At 43.7% G+C, this 20,606-nt stretch overlaps 1 protein-coding gene across 2 annotated transcripts in view; it reads right to left on the reverse strand.

The window, feature by feature from the left end:
* The window catches only part of LOC126412477 (transient receptor potential protein), a 451,880-nt gene that overhangs the window by 198,504 nt on the left and 232,770 nt on the right, over window positions 1–20,606 (reverse strand). For both annotated transcript variants that reach the window (XM_050082094.1, XM_050082095.1), the window contains exons 6-7: window positions 14,995–15,137; window positions 11,793–11,994 (exon numbers count right to left, since the gene is read on the reverse strand). In XM_050082094.1, the coding sequence (XP_049938051.1) occupies window positions 11,793–11,994; window positions 14,995–15,137 (345 nt within the window). The remainder of the gene's footprint in view (window positions 1–11,792; window positions 11,995–14,994; window positions 15,138–20,606) is intronic.

Raw genomic sequence — 20,606 nt, forward strand, 5'->3', positions numbered from 1 at the left:
CTCTTGACACTGTGGATTTTGGAATATTTATTTATCTAACTATTTCAGAAATGGAATGGCCCATGCGTCTATCTCCAACTACCATTCCGCGTACAAGGGCTGTTAACTCTACATCTACATCTACATCTACATCTATGTGATTACTCTGCTATTCACAATAAAGTGCGTGGCAGAGGGTTCACTCAACCACCTTCATGCTGTATCTCTACCGTTCCACTCTCGAGCAGCACGCGGGAAAAACGAGCACTTAAATTTTTCCGTGCGGGCCCTGATTTCTCTTATTTTATAGTGATGATTATTTTTACCTATGTAGATGGGTGCCAACAGAATGTTTTCGCAATCGGAGGAGAAAAATGGTGATTGAAATTTCATGATAAGATCCCGTCCCAATGAAAAACGCCTTTGTTTTAATGATTGCCACTCCAATTCACTTATCATGTCTGTGACACAACTCCCCTATTTCACGATAATACAAAACGAGTTCCCTTCTTTGTACTTTTTCGATGTCATCCGTCAGTCCCACCTGATGCAGATCCCACACCGCACAGCAGTACTCCAGAATAGGGTGGACAAGCGTACTGTAAGTAGTATATTTGGTAGACACCTTCTAAGTGTTCTGCCAATGAATCGCAGTCTTTGGTTTGCTCTACCCACAATATCATCAATGTGATCGTTCCAGTTTAGGTTATTTGTAATTGTAATCCCTAAATATTTAGTTGAATTTACAGCCCTCAGACTTATGTGACTTATCGCGTAATCGAAATTTAGCTGATTTCTTTTAGTACTCATGTGAATAACTTCACACTTTTCTTTATTCAGGGTCAACTGACACTTTTCGCTCTACACAGATATCTCATCTAAATCATTCTGCAATTCGTTTTGATCATCTGATGACTTTACAAGACGGTAAATGACAGCATCATCTGCAAATAATCTAAGAGGGCTACTCAGATTGTCTCCTACGTCGTTAATATAGGTCAGGAACCATAGAGGGCCTATAACACTTTCTTGGGGAATGCCGGATATTACTTCTGTTTTTCTCGATGACTTTCCGTCTATTACTACGAACTGTGACCTTTCTGACAGGAAATCACGAATCCAGTCGCACAACTGAGGCGATACTCCGAAGGCACGCAGTTTGGTTAGAAGATGCTTGTGAGGAACGGTGTCGAAAACCTTCTGGAAATCTAAAAATATGGAATCAATTTGACATCCCTTGTCGATAGCACTTATTACTTCATGAGTACAAAGAGCTAGTTGTATTTCACAAGAACGATATTTTCTGAAACCGTGCTGACTATGTGTCAATAAATCGTTTCTTCGAGGTAATTCATAATGTTCGAATACAGCATACGTTATAAAACCCTACTGCAAATCGACGTTAGTGATATAGGCCTGTAATTCAGCGGATTACTCCTACTTCCCTTTTTGGGTATTGGTGTGACTTGAGCAATTTTCCAGTCTTTAGGTTCGTATCTTTCTGTGAGCGAGTGGTTGTATATAATTGCTAAATATGGAGCTATTTAATCAGCATACTCTGAGAGGAACCTGACTGCTATACAATCTGGACCGGAGGCCTTGCCTTTATTAAGTAATTTAAGCTGCTACATCGAGGATATCTACTTCTATGTTACTCATCATGGCAGTTGTTCGTGATTAGAATTCAGGAATATTTACTTCGTCTTCTTTGGTGAAGGAGTTTCGGAAAACCGTGTTTAATAACTCTGCTTTAGTGGCACTGTCATCAGTGACTTCACCGTTGTTATCGCGCAGTGAAGGCATTGAATGTGTTTTGCCACTGGTGTGCTTTATGTATGACCAGAATCTGTTTGGGTTTTCTGACAGATTTCGAGACAGAATTTCGTTGTGGGAATTATTAAAAGCATCTCGCATTTAAGTACGCTTCGTGAGGCCTTAATCACGTGGAAACCTTTTCACGTGAATCACTTAGTATAAATGGCAGCTCCGCCAATCCAATGCCCTTTTATACTATATACACGATGCTATCACTAACTGTACATGAGCATGTCGCTGTCCCATGTCTTTTGTCACCTCGGTCTATCTTGTAAAAAGAGCTTCCACGTTTCCAGAGTTTTTTTCCTACTTACAACCACACTGTCTTATTAATATTTTTGTACAGTAAGTGGAAAGAACTGTTTATTATCTAGTCGGTTCTTTGCCATGCTATAATTAACCTGGAATTTATTAGGAAACTAGAGGCAGTCGTAAGCACAATTCCCGATAGCTTCCATGTTTCCACAGTTTTTTTCCTTCTTACAACCACACTGTCGTATTAATATTTTTGTACAGTAAGTGGAAAGAATTGTTTATTATCTAGTCGGTTCTTTGCCATGCTATAATTAATATGGAATTTATTAGGAAACTCGAGGCAGTCGTAAGCACAATTCCCGATAGCTTCCATGTTTCCACAGTTTTTTTCCTTCTTACAACCACACTGTCGTATTAATATTTTTGTACAGTAAGTGGAAAGAATTGTTTATTATCTAGTCGGTTCTTTGCCATGCTATAATTAATATGGAATTTATTAGGAAACTAGAGGCAGTCGTAAGCACAATTCCCGATAGCTTCCATGTTTCCACAGTTTTTTTCCTTCTTACAACCACACTGTCGTATTAATATTTTTGTACAGTAAGTGGAAAGAATTGTTTATTATCTAGTCGGTTCTTTGCCATGCTATAATTAATATGGAATTTATTAGGAAACTCGAGGCAGTCGTAAGCACAATTCCCGATAGCTTCCATGTTTCCACAGTTTTTTTCCTTCTTACAACCACACTGTCGTATTAATATTTTTGTACAGTAAGTGGAAAGAATTGTTTATTATCTAGTCGGTTCTTTGCCATGCTATAATTAATATGGAATTTATTAGGAAACTCGAGGCAGTCGTAAGCACAATTCCCGATAGCTTCCATGTTTCCACAGTTTTTTTCCTTCTTACAACCACACTGTCGTATTAATATTTTTGTACAGTAAGTGGAAAGAATTGTTTATTATCTAGTCGGTTCTTTGCCATGCTATAATTAATCTGGAATTTATTAGGAAACTCGAGGCAGTCGTAAGCACAATTCCCGATATTATTCGTCACTCAGTATGTAAAGGAATTTTTTGCAGTGCCGTAATTGACAAGAACGCGGACAGAGGCACGAAAGGCCGCCGGATGTCGCGTTTCGTTCGGCGCTCGCATTTCGGCGGAGCGTTTATCTGACGCCCACCTCGCGCCGCGGCAGCGCGCCTGCCAAAGCCGGCGTGGCGTGCGGAGCGGCCGGCGGGCTGGTTGCCGTGCTCGGTGCGGCGTGCCGTCGCGCCTCCCACGCCTCCCTCAAATATTCAGCGCTGCGCTGCGCTGGCTGCTCCTCAAAGCGAGGTGCTGCCGCCGACTGCGATTACGTTACGGTGAAATGTAACCTGCGCGCTTCACAACCTGCAGCTGCAAAAAGCCTCTGACCGTGCCTACCTAGGAACTTACGAATCTCGTAAACCAGAGCCGAAACTTATTTTCCGCACCCAAATTAACTTTGGCAACCACGCATTCATTATTTACATCTACATCTACATCTACATGGTTACTCTGCAATTCCCACTTAAATGCCTGGCAGAGTAGTAATAGAACCCAGTACGTTGTCCTCGATGGTGAGTGTTCATCGGAGGTGAGGGTATCATCTGGAGTGCCCCAGGGAAGTGTGGTAGGTCCGCTGTTGTTTTATATCTACATAAATGATCTTTTGGATAGGGTGGATAGCAATGTGCGGCTGTTTGCTGATGATGCTGTGGCGTACGGGAAGGTGTCGTCGTTGAGTGACTGTAGGAGGATACAAGATGACTTGGACAGGATTTGTGATTGGTGTTAAGAATGGCAGCTAACTCTAAATATAGATAAATGTAAATTAATGCAGATGAATAGGAAAAAGAATCCCGTAATGTTTGAATACTCCATTAGTAGTGTAGCGCTTGACACAGTCACGTCGATGAAATATTTGGGCCTAACATTGCAGTGCTATACGAAGTGGGACAAGCATGAAATGGCAGTTGTGGGGAAGGCGGATAGTCTTCGTTCATTGGTGGAATTTTGGGAAGATGTGGTTCATCTGTAAAGGAGACCGCTTATAAAACACTAATACGACCTATTCTTGAGTACTGCTCGAGCGTTTGGGATCTCTATCAGGTCGGATTGAGGGAGGACATAGAAGCAATTCAGAGGCGGGCTGCTAGATTTGTTACTGGTAGGTTTGATAATCACGCGAGTGTTACGGAAATGCTTCAAGAACTCGGGTGGGAGTCTCTCGAGGAAAGGAGGCGTTCTTCTCGTGAATCGCTATTGAGGAAATTTAGAGAACCAGCAATAGAGGCTGACTGCAGTACAATTTTACTGTCGCCAACTTACAATTCTCGGAAAGACCACAAAGATAAGATAAGAGAAATTAGGGCTCGTACAGAGGCATATAGGCAGTCATTTTTCCCTCGTTCTGTTTGGCAGTGGAACAGGGAGAGAAGATGCTAGTTGTGGTACGAGGTACCCTCCGCCACGCACCGTATGGTGGATTGCGGAGTATGTATGTAGATGTAGATGTAGAGGGTTCATCGAACCATTTTCGCACTACTTGTCTACCATTCCACTCTCGCATGGCGCGTGGGAAAAATGGAACACCTAAATCTTTCCGTTCGAGCTCTGATTTCTCTTATTTTATTATGATGATCATTTCTCCCTACGTAGTTGGGTGTCAAAAAAATATTTACGAAATCTGATGAGAAAGTTGGAGATTGAAATTTCCTAAATAGCGTTCAGTAAGTAATAGAGCTTCGAGTGTTATTATTGAGTTGGTGCAGAAGTTCGTAGCGTTTTTCCGTACATTTAATAAACACAACAAATACACATGAAAGTGGCTTTAGTCATCAGTAACATATCCTCCTTCACTTTTTACAATAGTCTACCAACACTGGCGTAATTTTGTGACTTGGCAGCTGTAGAAATCACCTGGTTCTGAGGCGAAGAAGTCGTCGAGCCATGTTCGGAGTGCTTTTTCAAAATGTTCAAATCTGTGAATTCTATAGGGACCAAACTGCAGAGGTCATCGGTCCCTAGACTTACACACTACTTAAACTAACCTATGCTAAGAACAACACCTACACCTATGCCCGAGAGAGGACTCCAACCTCCGGCGGGAAGGGCGGCGCAGTCAGTGACTTGGCGCCTCTAAACGCGCGGGCACTCCGCAGGGCAGCGCTTTTTCAACTGGAGATGAGGTTCCTCGAAGGTTGTTCTATAGAGAGCGGGAAAGCTGTAAATCTGACGGTGCAATATCATGTGAATAAGGTGGGTGCGGAATGAGTTCCCAAACCAACTCCTGCATAGTGTTTTTATCAGTCTAGCAGAATGCGTGTGGGAGTTATTGTAGACTGCCGGCCGAAGTGGCCGTGCGGTTCTAGGCGCTGCAGTCTGGAACCGCGAGACCGCTACGGTCGCAGGTTCGAATCCTGCCTCGGGCATGTATATGTGTGATGTCCTTAGGTTAGTTAGGTTTAACTAGTTCTAAGTTCTAGGGGACTAATGACCTTAGAAGTTGAGTCCCATAGTGCTCAGAGCCACTTGAACCATTTGTTATTGTAAAATGGTTCAAATGGCTCTGAGCACTATGCGACTTAACTTCTGAGGTCATCAGTCGCCTAGAACTTAGAACTAGTTAAACCTAACTACCCTAAGGACACCACACACATCCATGCCCGAGGCAGGATTCGAACCTGCGACCGTAGCGGTCGCTCGGCTCGAGACTGTAGCGCCTAGAACCGCACGGCCACTCCGGCCGGCTTTGTTATTGTAGACTAGGAGAAGTTCGCGTTGTGTTCCTGGTCGTTGTTCTCGGATTGCGTCTGGAAGACGTTTCATTCGTTGACAATAAATGTCAGCAGTGATCGTTACATCTCGGAAAAGCAATTCGTAGTACACCATACCGTCGCTGTTCCACCAGATACATAACAATATTTTTTATGGATGCGCACACGCCTTTTTACTGGGAGTTGTTTCTTTGTTTGGGCTCAAACATTCCTTATATTACCACAAAGACCTCAGCCACAAGTAACGATACGGAATGGGAAAGGTCGATGTTGCTCAGTAGCCAGTTGATGTCTAGCAAGCGGCTACTCGCCGATTTTTGTGATTTGGCTCAGAGCATATGGTACCCATACCTCCGTTTCTTGAACCTTCCCCATTGCATGCAAATTTCGCACGACGGTGGAAAGAGCACAGTTGATCACACTTGCCAGGTCTCGAGTACCATTGTGGATTGAGGGGGGTTGGACGTCAAACAGGCCGACTTGGAGCAGGAGAGGCACCACAGGACATTTTAATTTCCACTGTCTATACGTTTACAAATAAATGCATAAAACCTTAACAGCATGACCAGGAAGGATTCAGGATTCATACTGATAACAATGGAAGCTCAAAAACGTAACAAAACACTTTTTTTTACATGTGAAATTTCATCAGTTTTTCACTCACTACTGGCTGCATTTGTTGCTATAGGTACACTTTTCTTCCTAAGTAAGAGAGTTACAGGTGTATGAAACTCTTGAAGTTATTTAATTTATGAAGAAATGAATGAACTGTTACATTTTAAACTTCATGTTTAGGAAAAACTCAAGTTCTATAGTTAATTATCTCAATTTTTTCCACAGTTTTTTAATAGATTTGGAAAATTCTAGAGTTTCATACATCTGTAACTACTGATTGTATGCTATGAAAAATTCATCGAAGAATCTCTCTTACTTAGGAAGAAAAGTGTACCTATAGCAACAAATGGCAGTAATAAGTGAATAAAGGATGAAATTTCACATGTAAGAAAAAGGTATTTTGCTACGTTTATGAACTTCCACTGCGATGAGTGTGAGTCCTCAATCCTTTCTGGTCATGGTGACAAAGTTTTATGAATTAATTTGTAAAAGTATTGACAGTAGAAATCAAAATGTCCTGTGGTGATACTCCTGCTCCAAGTCGGCCCGTTTGACGTCCTACCCCCGTTAATGCGTTTAAACGATCTTCATTAGACCTCGAAGGTCTTGCTGAACGCTGAGAGTCACTAACGTCAAAACGATCTTCCTTAAAATGAGAAAACCATTTTATTGCTGTGCTCTGTCCACAGGGATTACCCTCATACACGGCCGAAATGTTTCTGGCCACCTCCGCTACTGTCGCCCCTCTATGACTATGTCGGAAATGTTCCGATTTCGTCAGTTAGCATTTCATTTTCTAGTGTCTATATCTCCAGGCAGTATCTCCAAATGACAAAATGACAATATATAAACTAAAATAGCAACAGTGAAGAACAAATAAAAAATTATGCTCGATAAATGAACCTGTAGCAACGAGAATACCAATACGCAAACAAAAACGCTACGAACTTATTACTATTAATTACTTATATTGGTTACTTATATTGGTTATACAGTAAGTGTAAAGTACACTCCTGGAAATGGAAAAAAGAACACATTGACACCGGTGTGTCAGACCCACCATACTTGCTCCGGACACTGCGAGAGGGCTGGACAAGCAATGATCACACGCACGGCACAGCGGACACACCAGGAACCGCGGTGTTGGCCGTCGAATGGCGCTAGCTGCGCAGCATTTGTGCACCGCCGCCGTCAGTGTCTGCCAGTTTGCCGTGGCGTACGGAGCTCCATCGCAGTCTTTAACACTGGTAGCATGCCGCGACAGCGTGGACGTGAACCGTATGTGCAGTTGACGGACTTTGAGCGAGGGCGTATAGTGGGCATGCGGGAGGCCGGGTGGACGTACCGCCGAATTGCTCAACACGTGGGGCGTGAGGTCTCCACAGTACATCGATGTTGTCGCCAGTGGTCGGCGGAAGGTGCACGTGCCCGTCGACCGGGGATCGGACCGCAGCGACGCACGGATGCACGCCAAGACCGTAGGATCCTACGCAGTGCCGTAGGGGACCGCACTGCCACTTCCCAGCAAATTAGGGACACTGTTGCTCCTGGGGTATCGGCGAGGACCATTCGCAACCGTCTCCAAGAAGCTGGGCTACGGTCCCGCACACCGTTAGGCCGTCTTCCGCTCACGCCTCAACATCGTGCAGCCCGCCTCCAGTGGTGTCGCGACAGGCGTGAATGGAGGGACGAATGGAGACGTGTCGTCTTCAGCGATGAGAGTCGCTTCTGCCTTGGTGCCAATGATGGTCGTATGCGTGTTTGGCGCCGTGCAGGTGAGCGCCACAATCAGGACTGCATACGACCGAGGCACACAGGGCCAACACCCGGCATCATGGTGTGGGGAGCGATCTCCTACACTGGCCGTACACCACTGGTGATCGTCGAGGGGACACTGAATAGTGCACGGTACATCCAAACCGTCATCGAACCCATCGTTCTACCATTCCTAGACCGGCAAGGGAACTTGCTGTTCCAACAGGACAATGCACGTCCGCATGTATCCCGTGCCACCCAACGTGCTCTAGAAGGTGTAAGTCAACTACCCTGGCCAGCAAGATCTCCGGATCTGTCCCCCATTGAGCATGTTTGGGACTGGATGAAGCGTCGTCTCACGCGGTCTGCACGTCCAGCACGAACGCTGGTCCAACTGAGGCGCCAGGTGGAAATGGCATGGCAAGCCGTTCCACAGGACTACATCCAGCATCTCTACGATCGTCTCCATGGGAGAATAGCAGCCTGCATTGCTGCGAAAGGTGGATATACACTGTACTAGTGCCGACATTGTGCATGCTCTGTTGCCTGTGCCTATGTGCCTGTGGTTCTGTCAGTGTGATCATGTGATGTATCTGACCCCAGGAATGTGTCAATAAAGTTTCCCCTTCCTGGGACAATGAATTCACGGTGTTCTTATTTCAATTTCCAGGAGTGTATGTTGGAATTCGCTTAGTGCTCTCATTCTGAAACACTTTATGGATAAAATCCGGGTATTTCCTGTGATGCCATTTATCTGCCTCGAGAAAAGCAGGCAGTTCCTAGCTGCAACACTTTCCCTATATGTTAAATTTTTAAAATCAGATTATACCTCTTAATCAGTAGACTATGACAGGTTTTTAAATTTTTAAATTCAATAATTCCCCGGAAAATTGAAAATCAAATTTTTTTTGCCTCTTTAAGCTGCCAGATAGGCATTTTACAGCTTGTACTGCGTTATTGGAAAGCAATTTGCTGTTCCTCCTAGCACTAGTCAGACACATTTTCTCTGGCGTTTTGGCAGATATTGGGAATTTAGTTTTTCCCGATTTGTAGCTGGAGTCATTCCAAAGAATAGCACTCATCAGGCCTTTCCATGCGACGCCTAGCGTCGAGAAAGTGTCGGTTTGTTCCCAAGTATAAACAAAATGATTTATGAACTGGAACTTTATGTGCCTATTCGATAGAGCGGTCCGAAATTAGTCTAGCGCTATATTCGTTTTATCGTTATGTATGAACAGGAACATTTTTTTTAAAAAAGTATTCCAGTAGCGGCTGAGCAGTGTTGCTGAAAGGCGGTAGCAGTCAACGTGGGCCATGGCGGATACAGTACTGCTTATTTAAGGTGTTTTAACGTTCTGCTAACAGATACCTGTCGACACTGGGCATAGCATGAAAGATGTGATGAGAAATGTTTTTGGGCTGTCTTCAGCTACACATTAGAGAAATTAAATTGCAATTATGTGCCGAAACATCAAAGAAAATGCGCCTGACGAGTCTAAGGATGAAAGGGTTGATTCAGCAGTTGCCCTTACCTTTGGGTGCTATGCAACCTGCAACGCCTTCAATAAGCACCCGCGAGATTTTCATATTCTCCTGCTAGCTATGTGCAGTTTGTTAATCTTACAGAAAAAAATGAGCAGCACCTTCTTATAGGAAATTTAATGTAGTTAAATTTTATAGTGTGATACGTTTTCGATGGGCCCACAGTTTTCGAGTTTTTCAAGAAAAACGCATTTAAAGATCAGTTTTGTACGTTTTTCTCGAATAATTCAGAAACTACAGCCTCTAGGGGAAATAGATCGCAATATAAAATTTAACTACATTAAATTTCCTACGGAAATATCCTGGTCATTTGCGCATGGCGAGGGAGAAAATATAAAAGTCTTACCTGTGGTGTTGAAGGTGTTGCAGCTTGCATAAAGCCTGTAGGGACAGGCAGTTGAATGACGTTGTTATATTAATGTTAACTATTAATGTTAACTATTCAACATCCCATTAGAACTACTGACGGCCCATCCCATTAGAACTACTGACGGCCTTGGGAGAGCCAGTTCTGACAAAACTCTACCATCTGGTGAGCAAGATGCATGAGACAGGCGAAATACCCTCAGACTTCAAGAAGAATATAATAATTCCAATCCCAAAAAAGCAGATGTTGAGAGGTGTGAAAATTACCGAACTATCAGTTTAATAAGTGACAGGTGCAAAATACGAACCCGAATTCTTTACAGACGAATGGAAAAACTGGTACAAGACGATCCTCGGGGAAGGTCTGCTTGGATTCCATAGAAATGTTGGAACACGTGAGACAATACTGACCTTACGACTTATCTTAGAAGAAAGATTAAGGAAAGGCAAACCTACATTTGTAGCATTTGTAGACTTAGAGAAAGATTTTGACAATGTTGACTGGAATACTCTCTTTCAAATTCTAAAGGTGGCAAGGGTAAAATGCAGGGAGCGAAAGGCTATTTACAATTTGTACAGAAACCAGATGACAGTTATGAGAGTGGAGGGGCATGAAAGGGAAGCAGTGGTTGGGAAGGGAGTGAGACAGAGTTGTAGCCATTCCCTGATGTTATTCAATGTGTATATTGAGCAAGCAGTGAAGGAAACAACAGAAAAATTCGGAGTAGGTATTAAAATCCACGGAGAAGAAATAAAAACTTTGAGGTTCGCCGATGACATTGTAATTCTGGCAGAGACAGCAAAGGACGTGGAAGAGCAGTTGAACGGAATGGACAGTGTCTTGAAAGGAGGATATAAGATGAACATCAGCAAAACGAAAACGAGGATAATGGAATGTAGTCGAATTAAATCGGGTGATGCTGCGGGAATTAGATTAGGAAATGAGACGCTTAAAGTAGTAAATGAGTTTTGCTATTTGGGGAGCAAAATAACTGATGACGGTCGAAGTAGAGAGGATATAAAATGTAGACTGGCAATGGCTAGGAAAGCGTTTCTGAAGGAGAGAAATTTGTTAACATCGTGTATAGATTTAAGGGTCAGGAAGTCGTTTCTGAAAGTATTTGTGTGGAGTGTAGCCATGTATGGAAGTGAAACATGGACGACAAATAGTTTGGACAAGAAGAGAATAGAAGCTTTCGAAATGTGGTGCTACAGAGGAATGCTGAAAATTAGATCGGTAGATCATATAACGAAAGAGGTGAGGTATTGAGTAGAATTGGAGAGAAGAGGAGTTTGTGGCACAACTTGACAAGAAGAAGGGATCGGTTGGTAGGGCATATTCTGAGGCATCAAGGGATCACCAATTTAGTATTGGAGGGCAGCGCGGAGGGTAAAAATCGTAGAGGGAGACCAAGAGATGAATACAATAAGCAGATTCAGAAGGATGAAGGTTGCAGTAGTTACTGGGAGATGAAGAAGCTTGTACAGGATAGAGTAGCATGGAGAGCTGCATCGAACCAGTCTCAGGACTGAAGACCACAAGAACAACGACAAGAATTCCTTGTAAGTGGCAGTATTGTTTGCACCAAGAAGGCCAGTAGAAAGTGTGGGCTGCCGATGCCGCTGCTTGGCGTCGCAGGCGAGGCGGCGAGGCGTCGCACTCACGTTGTACTCGTCGCGGAACTCGTTCTCCATGCGGGAGAGGCGGCGCACCTCCCAGGAGAGCTCGAAGGCGGTGAGCAGCGGGTCCCGGGAGGAGAGCGCGATCAGCGAGGAGGCGGTGAGGGCGCGGTAGGCGTTGATGCGCGCCTGCGAGTGCCGCAGCGAGTCCGCCTCGCTCGACACCACACACTCGTCGCAGCCGCACCTGCCGACAGGCGGAACACGGCGCCGGCCGTCTCTCACACTGGCGTTCATCACAAGAGTAAATCTCATCTCAACGTTACACTATGAAACTTCCAGGCAGATTAAAACTGTGTGCCCGGCCGAGACTCGAACTCGGGACCTTTGCCTTTCGCGGGCAAGTGCTCTACCATTTTTTTTTTTTTTTTTTTTTGTGGACAGCTGAAAATGTGTGCCCCGACCGGGACTCGAATCCGGAATCTCCTGCTTACATGGCAGACGCTCTATCCATCTCTTTTTATTTTTTTTATTTAAAAAAAATTTTTTTTGTTCATTTACATCAATAGGTACTGCTGAAAATGTGTGCCCCGACAGGGACTCGAACCCGAACCCGGGATCTTCTGCTTACATGCAAACGCTCTATCCATCTTTTTTTTTCCCTTGGAATAAATGATGACTATTTTTTTTATTCTTTGGGCTTTTAAATGTGAGGCTTACCACCTTTGCTGACATACATGTTGTTGTACTACCGCATAAATTGTGTCTACAATATCCATATGTTGACAAATAGCGGCTAAGTAGAAAATTAATTAATTAAGGAAATGAAGAAAACTGAAAATGCCCAAATGAAAGACAGGAAGACATTGCGGATAGTACAGATACAAAAGAAACATGCTCCAATGAAATTCGTGTCGGGGGTGACACCTGCTCACGACCCGACGTTCGATAGAGCAAGAGAGCCATCTATCGACTCGTTCCCCAGACGTTGGTGTAAGACTGGGTCGTCTTCTCGAAATTAACTAAGGGTCCGAACGTGTGATCGATGTCTATCTCGGCTTCTTCGTCTATCTCATCTCTCACCCGTCACACCCCATCTGGCCGGCGGGTCGGTAAATGTAAGTCGCAAGTGATTAGCGAAGTCTTGCCCATATCTCTTATGCTGTTGCAACTTCGTGTGTCCATCCAGGAGAAAATGCCAAAAATCAATTTTATCCTTTTCCGATTCGTTATACACGTAGCCCACCACCATTCCCCGTACCCACGTCACTGCATTGGTTTTTTGGACCGGAAAATAAGATTCTTGGGGGAAAAAAGTGTGTCTGACGAAATTGTGTGAGGGGCGGAGCGTAACAGGAACGCCAATATCTGTTGTGCTAAGTGCCACACTGGAGCCGTCCCACTACATGCTAAACGATGTTCATCAGTGTCCACTGTTGCGCAGCCTAAACATAGTAGAGTGTCTGCCAAATGAATCGCGTGCCGCCGTTGATTCGTTGCGAACTTCCTATTTACCACCAATTCAATTTAAAATTCTGAAGGTGGCAGGGGTAAAATGCAGGGAGCGAAAGGCTATTAACAATTTATACAGAAACCAGATGGCCGTTATAAGAGTCGAGGGGCATGAAAGGGAAGCAGTGGTTGGGAAGTGAGTGAGACAGGGACTGTAGCCTGTCCCCGATGTTATTCAATCTGTATATTGAGCAAGCAGTAAAGGAAACAAAAGAAAAATTCCGAGTAGGTATTAAAGTCCGTGGAGAAGGAATAAAAACTTTGAGGTTCGCCGATGACATTGTAATTCTGTCAGAGACAGCAAAGGACTTGGAAGAGCAGTTGAACGGAATGGACCGTGTCTTGAAAGGAGGATATAAGATGAACATCAGCAAAACGAAAACGAGGATAATGGAATGTAGTCGAATTAAATCGGGTGATGCTGCGGGAATTAGATTAGGAAATGAGACGCTTAAAGTAGTAAATGAGTTTTGCTATTTGGGGAGCAAAATAACTGATGACGGTCGAAGTAGAGAGGATATAAAATGTAGACTGGCAATGGCTAGGAAAGCGTTTCTGAAGGAGAGAAATTTGTTAACATCGTGTATAGATTTAAGGGTCAGGAAGTCGTTTCTGAAAGTATTTGTGTGGAGTGTAGCCATGTATGGAAGTGAAACATGGACGACAAATAGTTTGGACAAGAAGAGAATAGAAGCTTTCGAAATGTGGTGTTACAGAAGAATGCTGAAGATTAGATTGGTAGATCACATAACTAATGAGGAGGTATTGAATAGAATTGGTGAGGAGTTTGTGGCACAACTTGACTAGAAGAAGGGATTGGTTTGTAGGACATGTTCTGAGGCATCAAGGGATCACCAATTTGGTACTCGAAGGCAGCGCGGAGGGTAAAAATCGTAGAGGGAGACCAAGAGATGTATACACTAAGCAGATTCAGAAGGATGTAGGCTGCAGTAGGCACTGGGAGATGAAGAAGGTTGCACAGGATAGAGTAGCATGGAGAGCTGCATCAAACCAGTCTGGGACTGAAGACCACAACAACAACATTTTATTTCAGCTTGAAAATTGAGTGTGTGCTGGTTACCTATTGGGAAAAACGTAGCCAAACATTGAGACTAGCTACGCCTCTGAGGCCGCTCAATTAAGCTGAGTGTTGGTTGTTATAAATACATATTTTTTCGTGCCATAGCAGGTTCGGGCTCGAGCTAACTATTCAGTCAAAACTAACTTTTTTATCAAAAATCGTGGAATAGCACCAACACAAACTATGTAAATTTTCAGCAAATTTTTCAGTGCGTAGTGCTTACTACCGTCATAACATGTGTATGTGAAAATGGCTGTAAACAGTGAATATGTGTATCTGAAGATGACTGTACTTCCCAGACTGAAGGGAAAAACAAGCCGTGCAGAAGCTGACATGCAAGTGCCTAAAATGGCTCCATACGTGGAATTCCCTTTTATCAACCTGACGCAGTTCCCAGTTATATTCATTTGGCTGTGGCTTCAGACAAACCGTCTTTTGACCTTATATGCGAAAGTGAGGGTATGAGAGAAAGAATGTCGCAGGCTGACTGAGAATTACATTTTTATTACACCTTTTGGTGTACACTTTTCACAAAAAAATCACATTTTTATACATTCGGTTGAGAAAGGGTTCCGGTGAGCTGGGCACTGAGCGCCCTGCACATACCGTCACCAGCACCGCCTCGCCTGTCGGTCGGACCGTGGCTGCGCCTACCTGACGTCATGAGGCATGGGCAGCGTGGCGCCGCGGTCCAGCAGGATCTTGAGGATCTCGTAGTTGTTCATGTGCGCCGCCAGGATGAGTGGCGTGATGTCGGGCGTGAAGGTCGACGAGGAGCGGTCCACTGCTTCCCAGCTCTGGCAACAGTAAGCACCGTAGTCGCTTTAACGTGGCATTTTACACTCTAGAACAGCAGGTAGTCCACTGCTTTCCAGCTCTATCTACATAAAGCTACCGGGGTGCAGAGTAGACTAACATGGCAAACTTCACTCTACAGCAGTAGTTTTCAACATAGGAGCATTTGCACCGTTTGGGGGAAAGAGGATTGTGAAATTTTCTGTGCGGTACAAACTAAAAGGGTGAAAGGGTGCGGTTGTGATGTTGTCGCTGTTTCGCCGGACTCTACTATTTATTAGATCGTTATCATCAGTCATGTGGTATCCACTTTTGAACAATGGAATCTTCCGGATTTTTCCATTCACTATGGGCTTCAGCTGTAAGCATCCATTCTACTGCATGTGTCCTTATGTGAGATAATCGCTTTCCATTAGATTGTTACCTAGATCTTTTTTTTATCGCGTCCAGTTTAGTAGGGAACAACTCCTCGTCACGTCCTCATCCACCTTCATTTTATTTATTGCTGTTATGCACTGAAGACCCAAAGAATCTAGTACACCTGCCTAATACCGTTTAGGGCCCACGCTAGCACGTAGGTGTGCTGCAACACGACATGGCATGGAGTCGACTAATGTCTGAAGTAGTGCCGGAGGGAATTGACATCATGAATTCTGCAGGGCTGTCCATAAATTCGTAAGAGTACGAGGGGGTCGAGATCTGTACAGAACGTTGCAAAGCATCCCAGATATGCTCAATAATGTTCATGTCTGGAGAGTTTGGTAGCCAGCGGAACTGTTTAAACTCAGAGGAAGGTTCCTGGAGCCGCTATGTAGCAATTCTGGACGTGTGGTGTGTTGCATTGTCCCGCTGGAATTGCCCAAGTATGTCGGAATGTACAATGGACTCGAATGGGGGCAGGTGATCAGGCACGATACTTACCTACGTGTCACATGTCAGAGTCGTATCTGCACGTATCGCTCCAACTGCACACGCCCCATACCATTTGAGAGCCTCCACCAGCTTGAACAGTCTCCTGCTGACATGCAGGTCCCATGGAGTCATGATGTTGTCTCCCTACCCGTACATGTCCATCCGCCCGACACAATTTGAAATGAGACTCGACCGACCAGGCAAATTGTTTCCAGTCATCAATAGTCCAATGTCGGTGTTAGAGGGCAAAGGCGAGGCGTAAAGCTTAGTGTAGTGCAGTCATCAAGGGTACACGAGTGGGCCTTCGGCTCTGAAAGCCGATATCGATGCTGTTTCGTTGAATGGTTCTCACCCTAACACTTGTTGATGGCCCAGCATTGAAATTTGGAGCAATTTGCGGAAGGGATGCCCTTCTGTCACGTTGAACGATTGTCTTCAGTCGACATTGTCCCTTTCTTACAGGACCTTTTTCCGGCAGCAGCGATGTCGAAAATTTGATGTTTTACCGGATTCCTGATATTCACGGTACACTCGTGAAATGGTCGTACAGGAAAATCCCCTCTTCATCGCTATTTCGGAGATGCTGTGTCCCATCGCTCGAGCGCCCACTATAACACCACATTGAAACTCACTTAAATCTTGATAACCTGCCATTGTAGCAGCAGTAGGCGATCTAACAACAGCGCCAGACACTTGTCTTATATAGGCGTTGCCGACCGCAGCGCCGTATTCTGCCTGTTTACATATCTCTGTATTTGAATACTCATGCCTATACCAGTTTCTCTGGAGCTTCAGTGTATTTACGTCTTCCACTTCAGTGTGTTCATGAACTATGTCTTTTTATTGCTATCTCTGACAGCAATTCACATGACGTACCACTCCATTTATTTCTACTAACACTGAATTTTTAGTGGGTTTCACATTAAAAGTGTCTCGTTACTGTCTCGTTACCATAAACAGAAACTTGTGATACACACTGGTTGTAAACTTGCCTTTTAAGAACATTGTTAGCTTTGTTTCAAAATACCTATTTTTTACCAAAGCCACCTCACTGCAATTTCACTTTTTTGTTTACTTCATTTGCTCTGCATTCACGTGTAGCAGTCTGCATTTGTCGTTAGTAACGAATTCCACTACCATCTATTATCCTGACTGGAGGAAGCGGCAAGGAAATTCCTAAGTTTTAACACCAATTAATAAATGAATATTTTCTGATGGCGAAATTCGAATCACAGAACAACTTCTGAGACACATAAAAGACACCACACCCGAAAAGGTTTTGATAATACAGTAACTGAAATGTTTAGACAAGTAATTGGTGACGGTATCTGTGATTATCGGAATAAGCCTTAAGAATACTGATTCAGTTGGCTAACGCTAATAGATGTAAGAATGTGCTATCGGCTGTGGCATTAGTGGCAACAAAAGCGAGGAACTGAATTATCCTAGAGCTTTACTTAAGATCTACATTAATTTTTGTCAAATCGAATAAAGAAAAGTGTGTTAGAAATCAAGAATAACGCCTAATATGTTGACTTATTATTTTCTGGTTTCATAAAAAAAATTTGCAAAAGACGCGAATTTTATTTGCTCGAACGTTAACTAAATACTATTTACATTTTACCATTTTAAAATTGAGAAGGCAATTTTTTTAAATTTAAAGACTAGTTAGGTGTCAAACTTCGTTGGGGTTGAAACTTCCTGGAAGATTAAAACTGTGTGCCGGGCCGAGACTCGAACTCGGGACCTTTGCCTTTCGCGGGCAAGTGCTCTACCATCTGAGCACGACTCACGCCCCGTCCTCACAGCTTTAATTCCGCCAGTACGTCTCCTACCTTCCAAACTTGGGGTTGTTGGTTGGTGTTTGATCTCGTGCAGGTTTGTTTCACTAACGTTAGCAACGACTGCTCTAGAAATTCCCCTCACAAGAAGGGGGGGCGTACGAATCAGCATCTTTAACGACCTGGACTGTTACTTTTTGGTGGGATGTACAACAGCCTACAACAGTCTTGCTTGACTAGACCAGGACAACTGTGCTCCTGATGGCGATGACAAACCTGTTGCGCATTTCTCTCCAATCTTTAGGAGGCGTAGCCAAAGACTGAACTCAAGGGTGCCCCTTGCAAGTTGCACCTCAAATAGCTCCTATTATTCTTCTAAGTATACTCTTTTTTGTCCACATTGAACTTTAGTTTATGTTTGTAAACTATAGAAAGGTAGACTAAACGATGCCTACAGTCGTCTACGTGCTTGTTGTGTGAAAAGCTCACAGAAAGTTTCAATACACCAGTGGGAGAGCCTGAAAGAAAGTCGTTGTGCGTAACTGACAGATGTACTGGCACAAGCCAGAGCCCTTGTTGCAATTCAAGCAAAATATCATACTACTTTCTCCGCTTTACTGTTGCGATGAGACATTCTAACTGATTCCCCAGGGTACTCATAAAATTTCTTCCTACATACCACTCGCGAATGCAATATAAGTGACGGGAAATTAATTCTGATGTGCTGTAATAAGCTCGCAAGACAGGAAATTAGTCATTCCTGCCTAGTGAGTGAGTCCACAAGGTTGCGCAGGTACGTCACATCCAAGTTAAGCCACCAAATCAAGCCACCAAATTGCGGGGACACCAATGTCGGCGCCTTACCCGCTGTTCCAACACCTCCCGAAGATTTGCTGTGGGGTTCAAATCAGGTGATTTTGCAGGCCAATCGAGACGTAATAGGGTGGGGTAGTTTTCAGCAAACCAGTCGCAAATTCTTCCAGCCCGATGAGCTTCGCTGTTGTCGTCCTGAAAAACAGGAGGAGCAATGGCCTCTTGCGCGGTGACCGACTGCGAATGTTCATTGGACGCAGTTCCCGTCGCAATTTTCCCTCGCTAGCAGGTTGGGATGGACGTTCAATCATTGCCTGCGACAATTCTTAAAAGGCTTTGAAGCGATTTTGAGTCACAAGCCGTGAAACGCGACTCTTGTTCCTCTCAGTCAGGAACTTTTTCGACCACAACTCTCTCGTGTGGTACACCACTGTCCGTTGACACGTTGATCTGTCCGCCGCGAAATACCATCAAATCCAGCAACTTCACACACCGTATGACCCATTTCGCCACTCTGTCACGTCTTTACATTTGCCTATGTTGACGGCAATATCTCCTTGAAACGCAAATGTCTCACTGATTGCTATGCTCATGTAAAGCCAGTACGCGCACGGTTGAGTACGTAAATCGATCGCTGCGCTGCCTGTAAAGGCTTAACGACTCATCTGTGCATACTCACTGGGGTAACTAATTGTTTTTCCGGCGATCTTAGATTCCATCACATAACCTGTGATGACATGTAGAGTATAAATGTAACGATATGCATGTAAAACCTCCTGAAAGTGTCTACTAAAAATACACAAACAGTATGGTGTGCTGTTCAGTTCGTTGCCTATGGATATGGCGAATGCGTCCTGTCACTTGAGACATGCTTACAACGAAATACTTACAGCTTCCGTGAAAAATTCTTAGATTTACGCTTATACCATGTGTGCAGACTTTCCAAACCAGCGTGCTGTGCTATCGTCGGGGAACAAAATGTTTCTAATGTCTATACATTTTTAAAGAAAAGAGTAAAAATCATAGCAAAACAAAACCGACTCTAGAAAACTTTGGTTGTTTTTAGTAATAATGCACGTGGTTGTCCACCGTTTGTGCGTCAGACAGCACAGAAAGAAAGAGAGAGAGGGGGGGGGGTGGGGGGTGAGAGAGACAGAGACAGAGGCAGAGAGAGAGAGAGAGAGAGAGAGAGAGAGAGAGAGAGAGAGAGAGAGAGAGAGAGAAAGCGATAGTGAAAGCTCTAATTTAAGCCGATAAAAGTGAATAGGGTTGAGCGATGTGTAGAATGAGGGAAAGCAGAGGGGACGGATATTATAAATGATGATGGAGGAGAGACGTAGAAACTAAAGCCCTGTAGACAGTGATGACTAAGGATAAGAATTGCACTTTTAGATAGTCAGTGCGAATTACACCGAGGATCAATAACTGTGGTTACATACTGATAGATGTTTTTATACCATAATTTACCAATTAAAAAGTCCTAAGGTTATGAGATATGTTGAATAGCCGTATACTACCACCAATAATGCAGTGAGGATCTTTAATTCGTGAGAACGAAAATTATACGTTAGACCACAACTTTGGAAACAACTAAAAGTAACTAATTAAAAATACATTGGTAGATAAACTAACATTCAATTTAAATACTTTATCATGATCACTGTGCTACAGAATCTGGTAAACCATGTGAAACTGCTGCTTTGAAGAATCATTTATTATTATTTATCAAATGTTTTTCCTATGCATTAGATACTCGTACAACAGTAACAATATTTGTTTCGATATTACCGTCGTCTGTACCGTATTTAAACTATTGAATTGTAATTACCATATCGTTATATCTCGTCAAGGAAATGTTATGCCTCTCCATGTTACTTAAATCGGCCAGATATTATCTTTGAGTAAACACATCCCTGGTGTAATGTACGAATCATTAAACTGGAATGTTTACAGTTACTTAGAACA

This window comes from Schistocerca serialis, chromosome 7, assembly GCF_023864345.2.
Source record: "Schistocerca serialis cubense isolate TAMUIC-IGC-003099 chromosome 7, iqSchSeri2.2, whole genome shotgun sequence".
Taxonomy (NCBI): Eukaryota; Metazoa; Arthropoda; class Insecta; order Orthoptera; family Acrididae; genus Schistocerca; species Schistocerca serialis.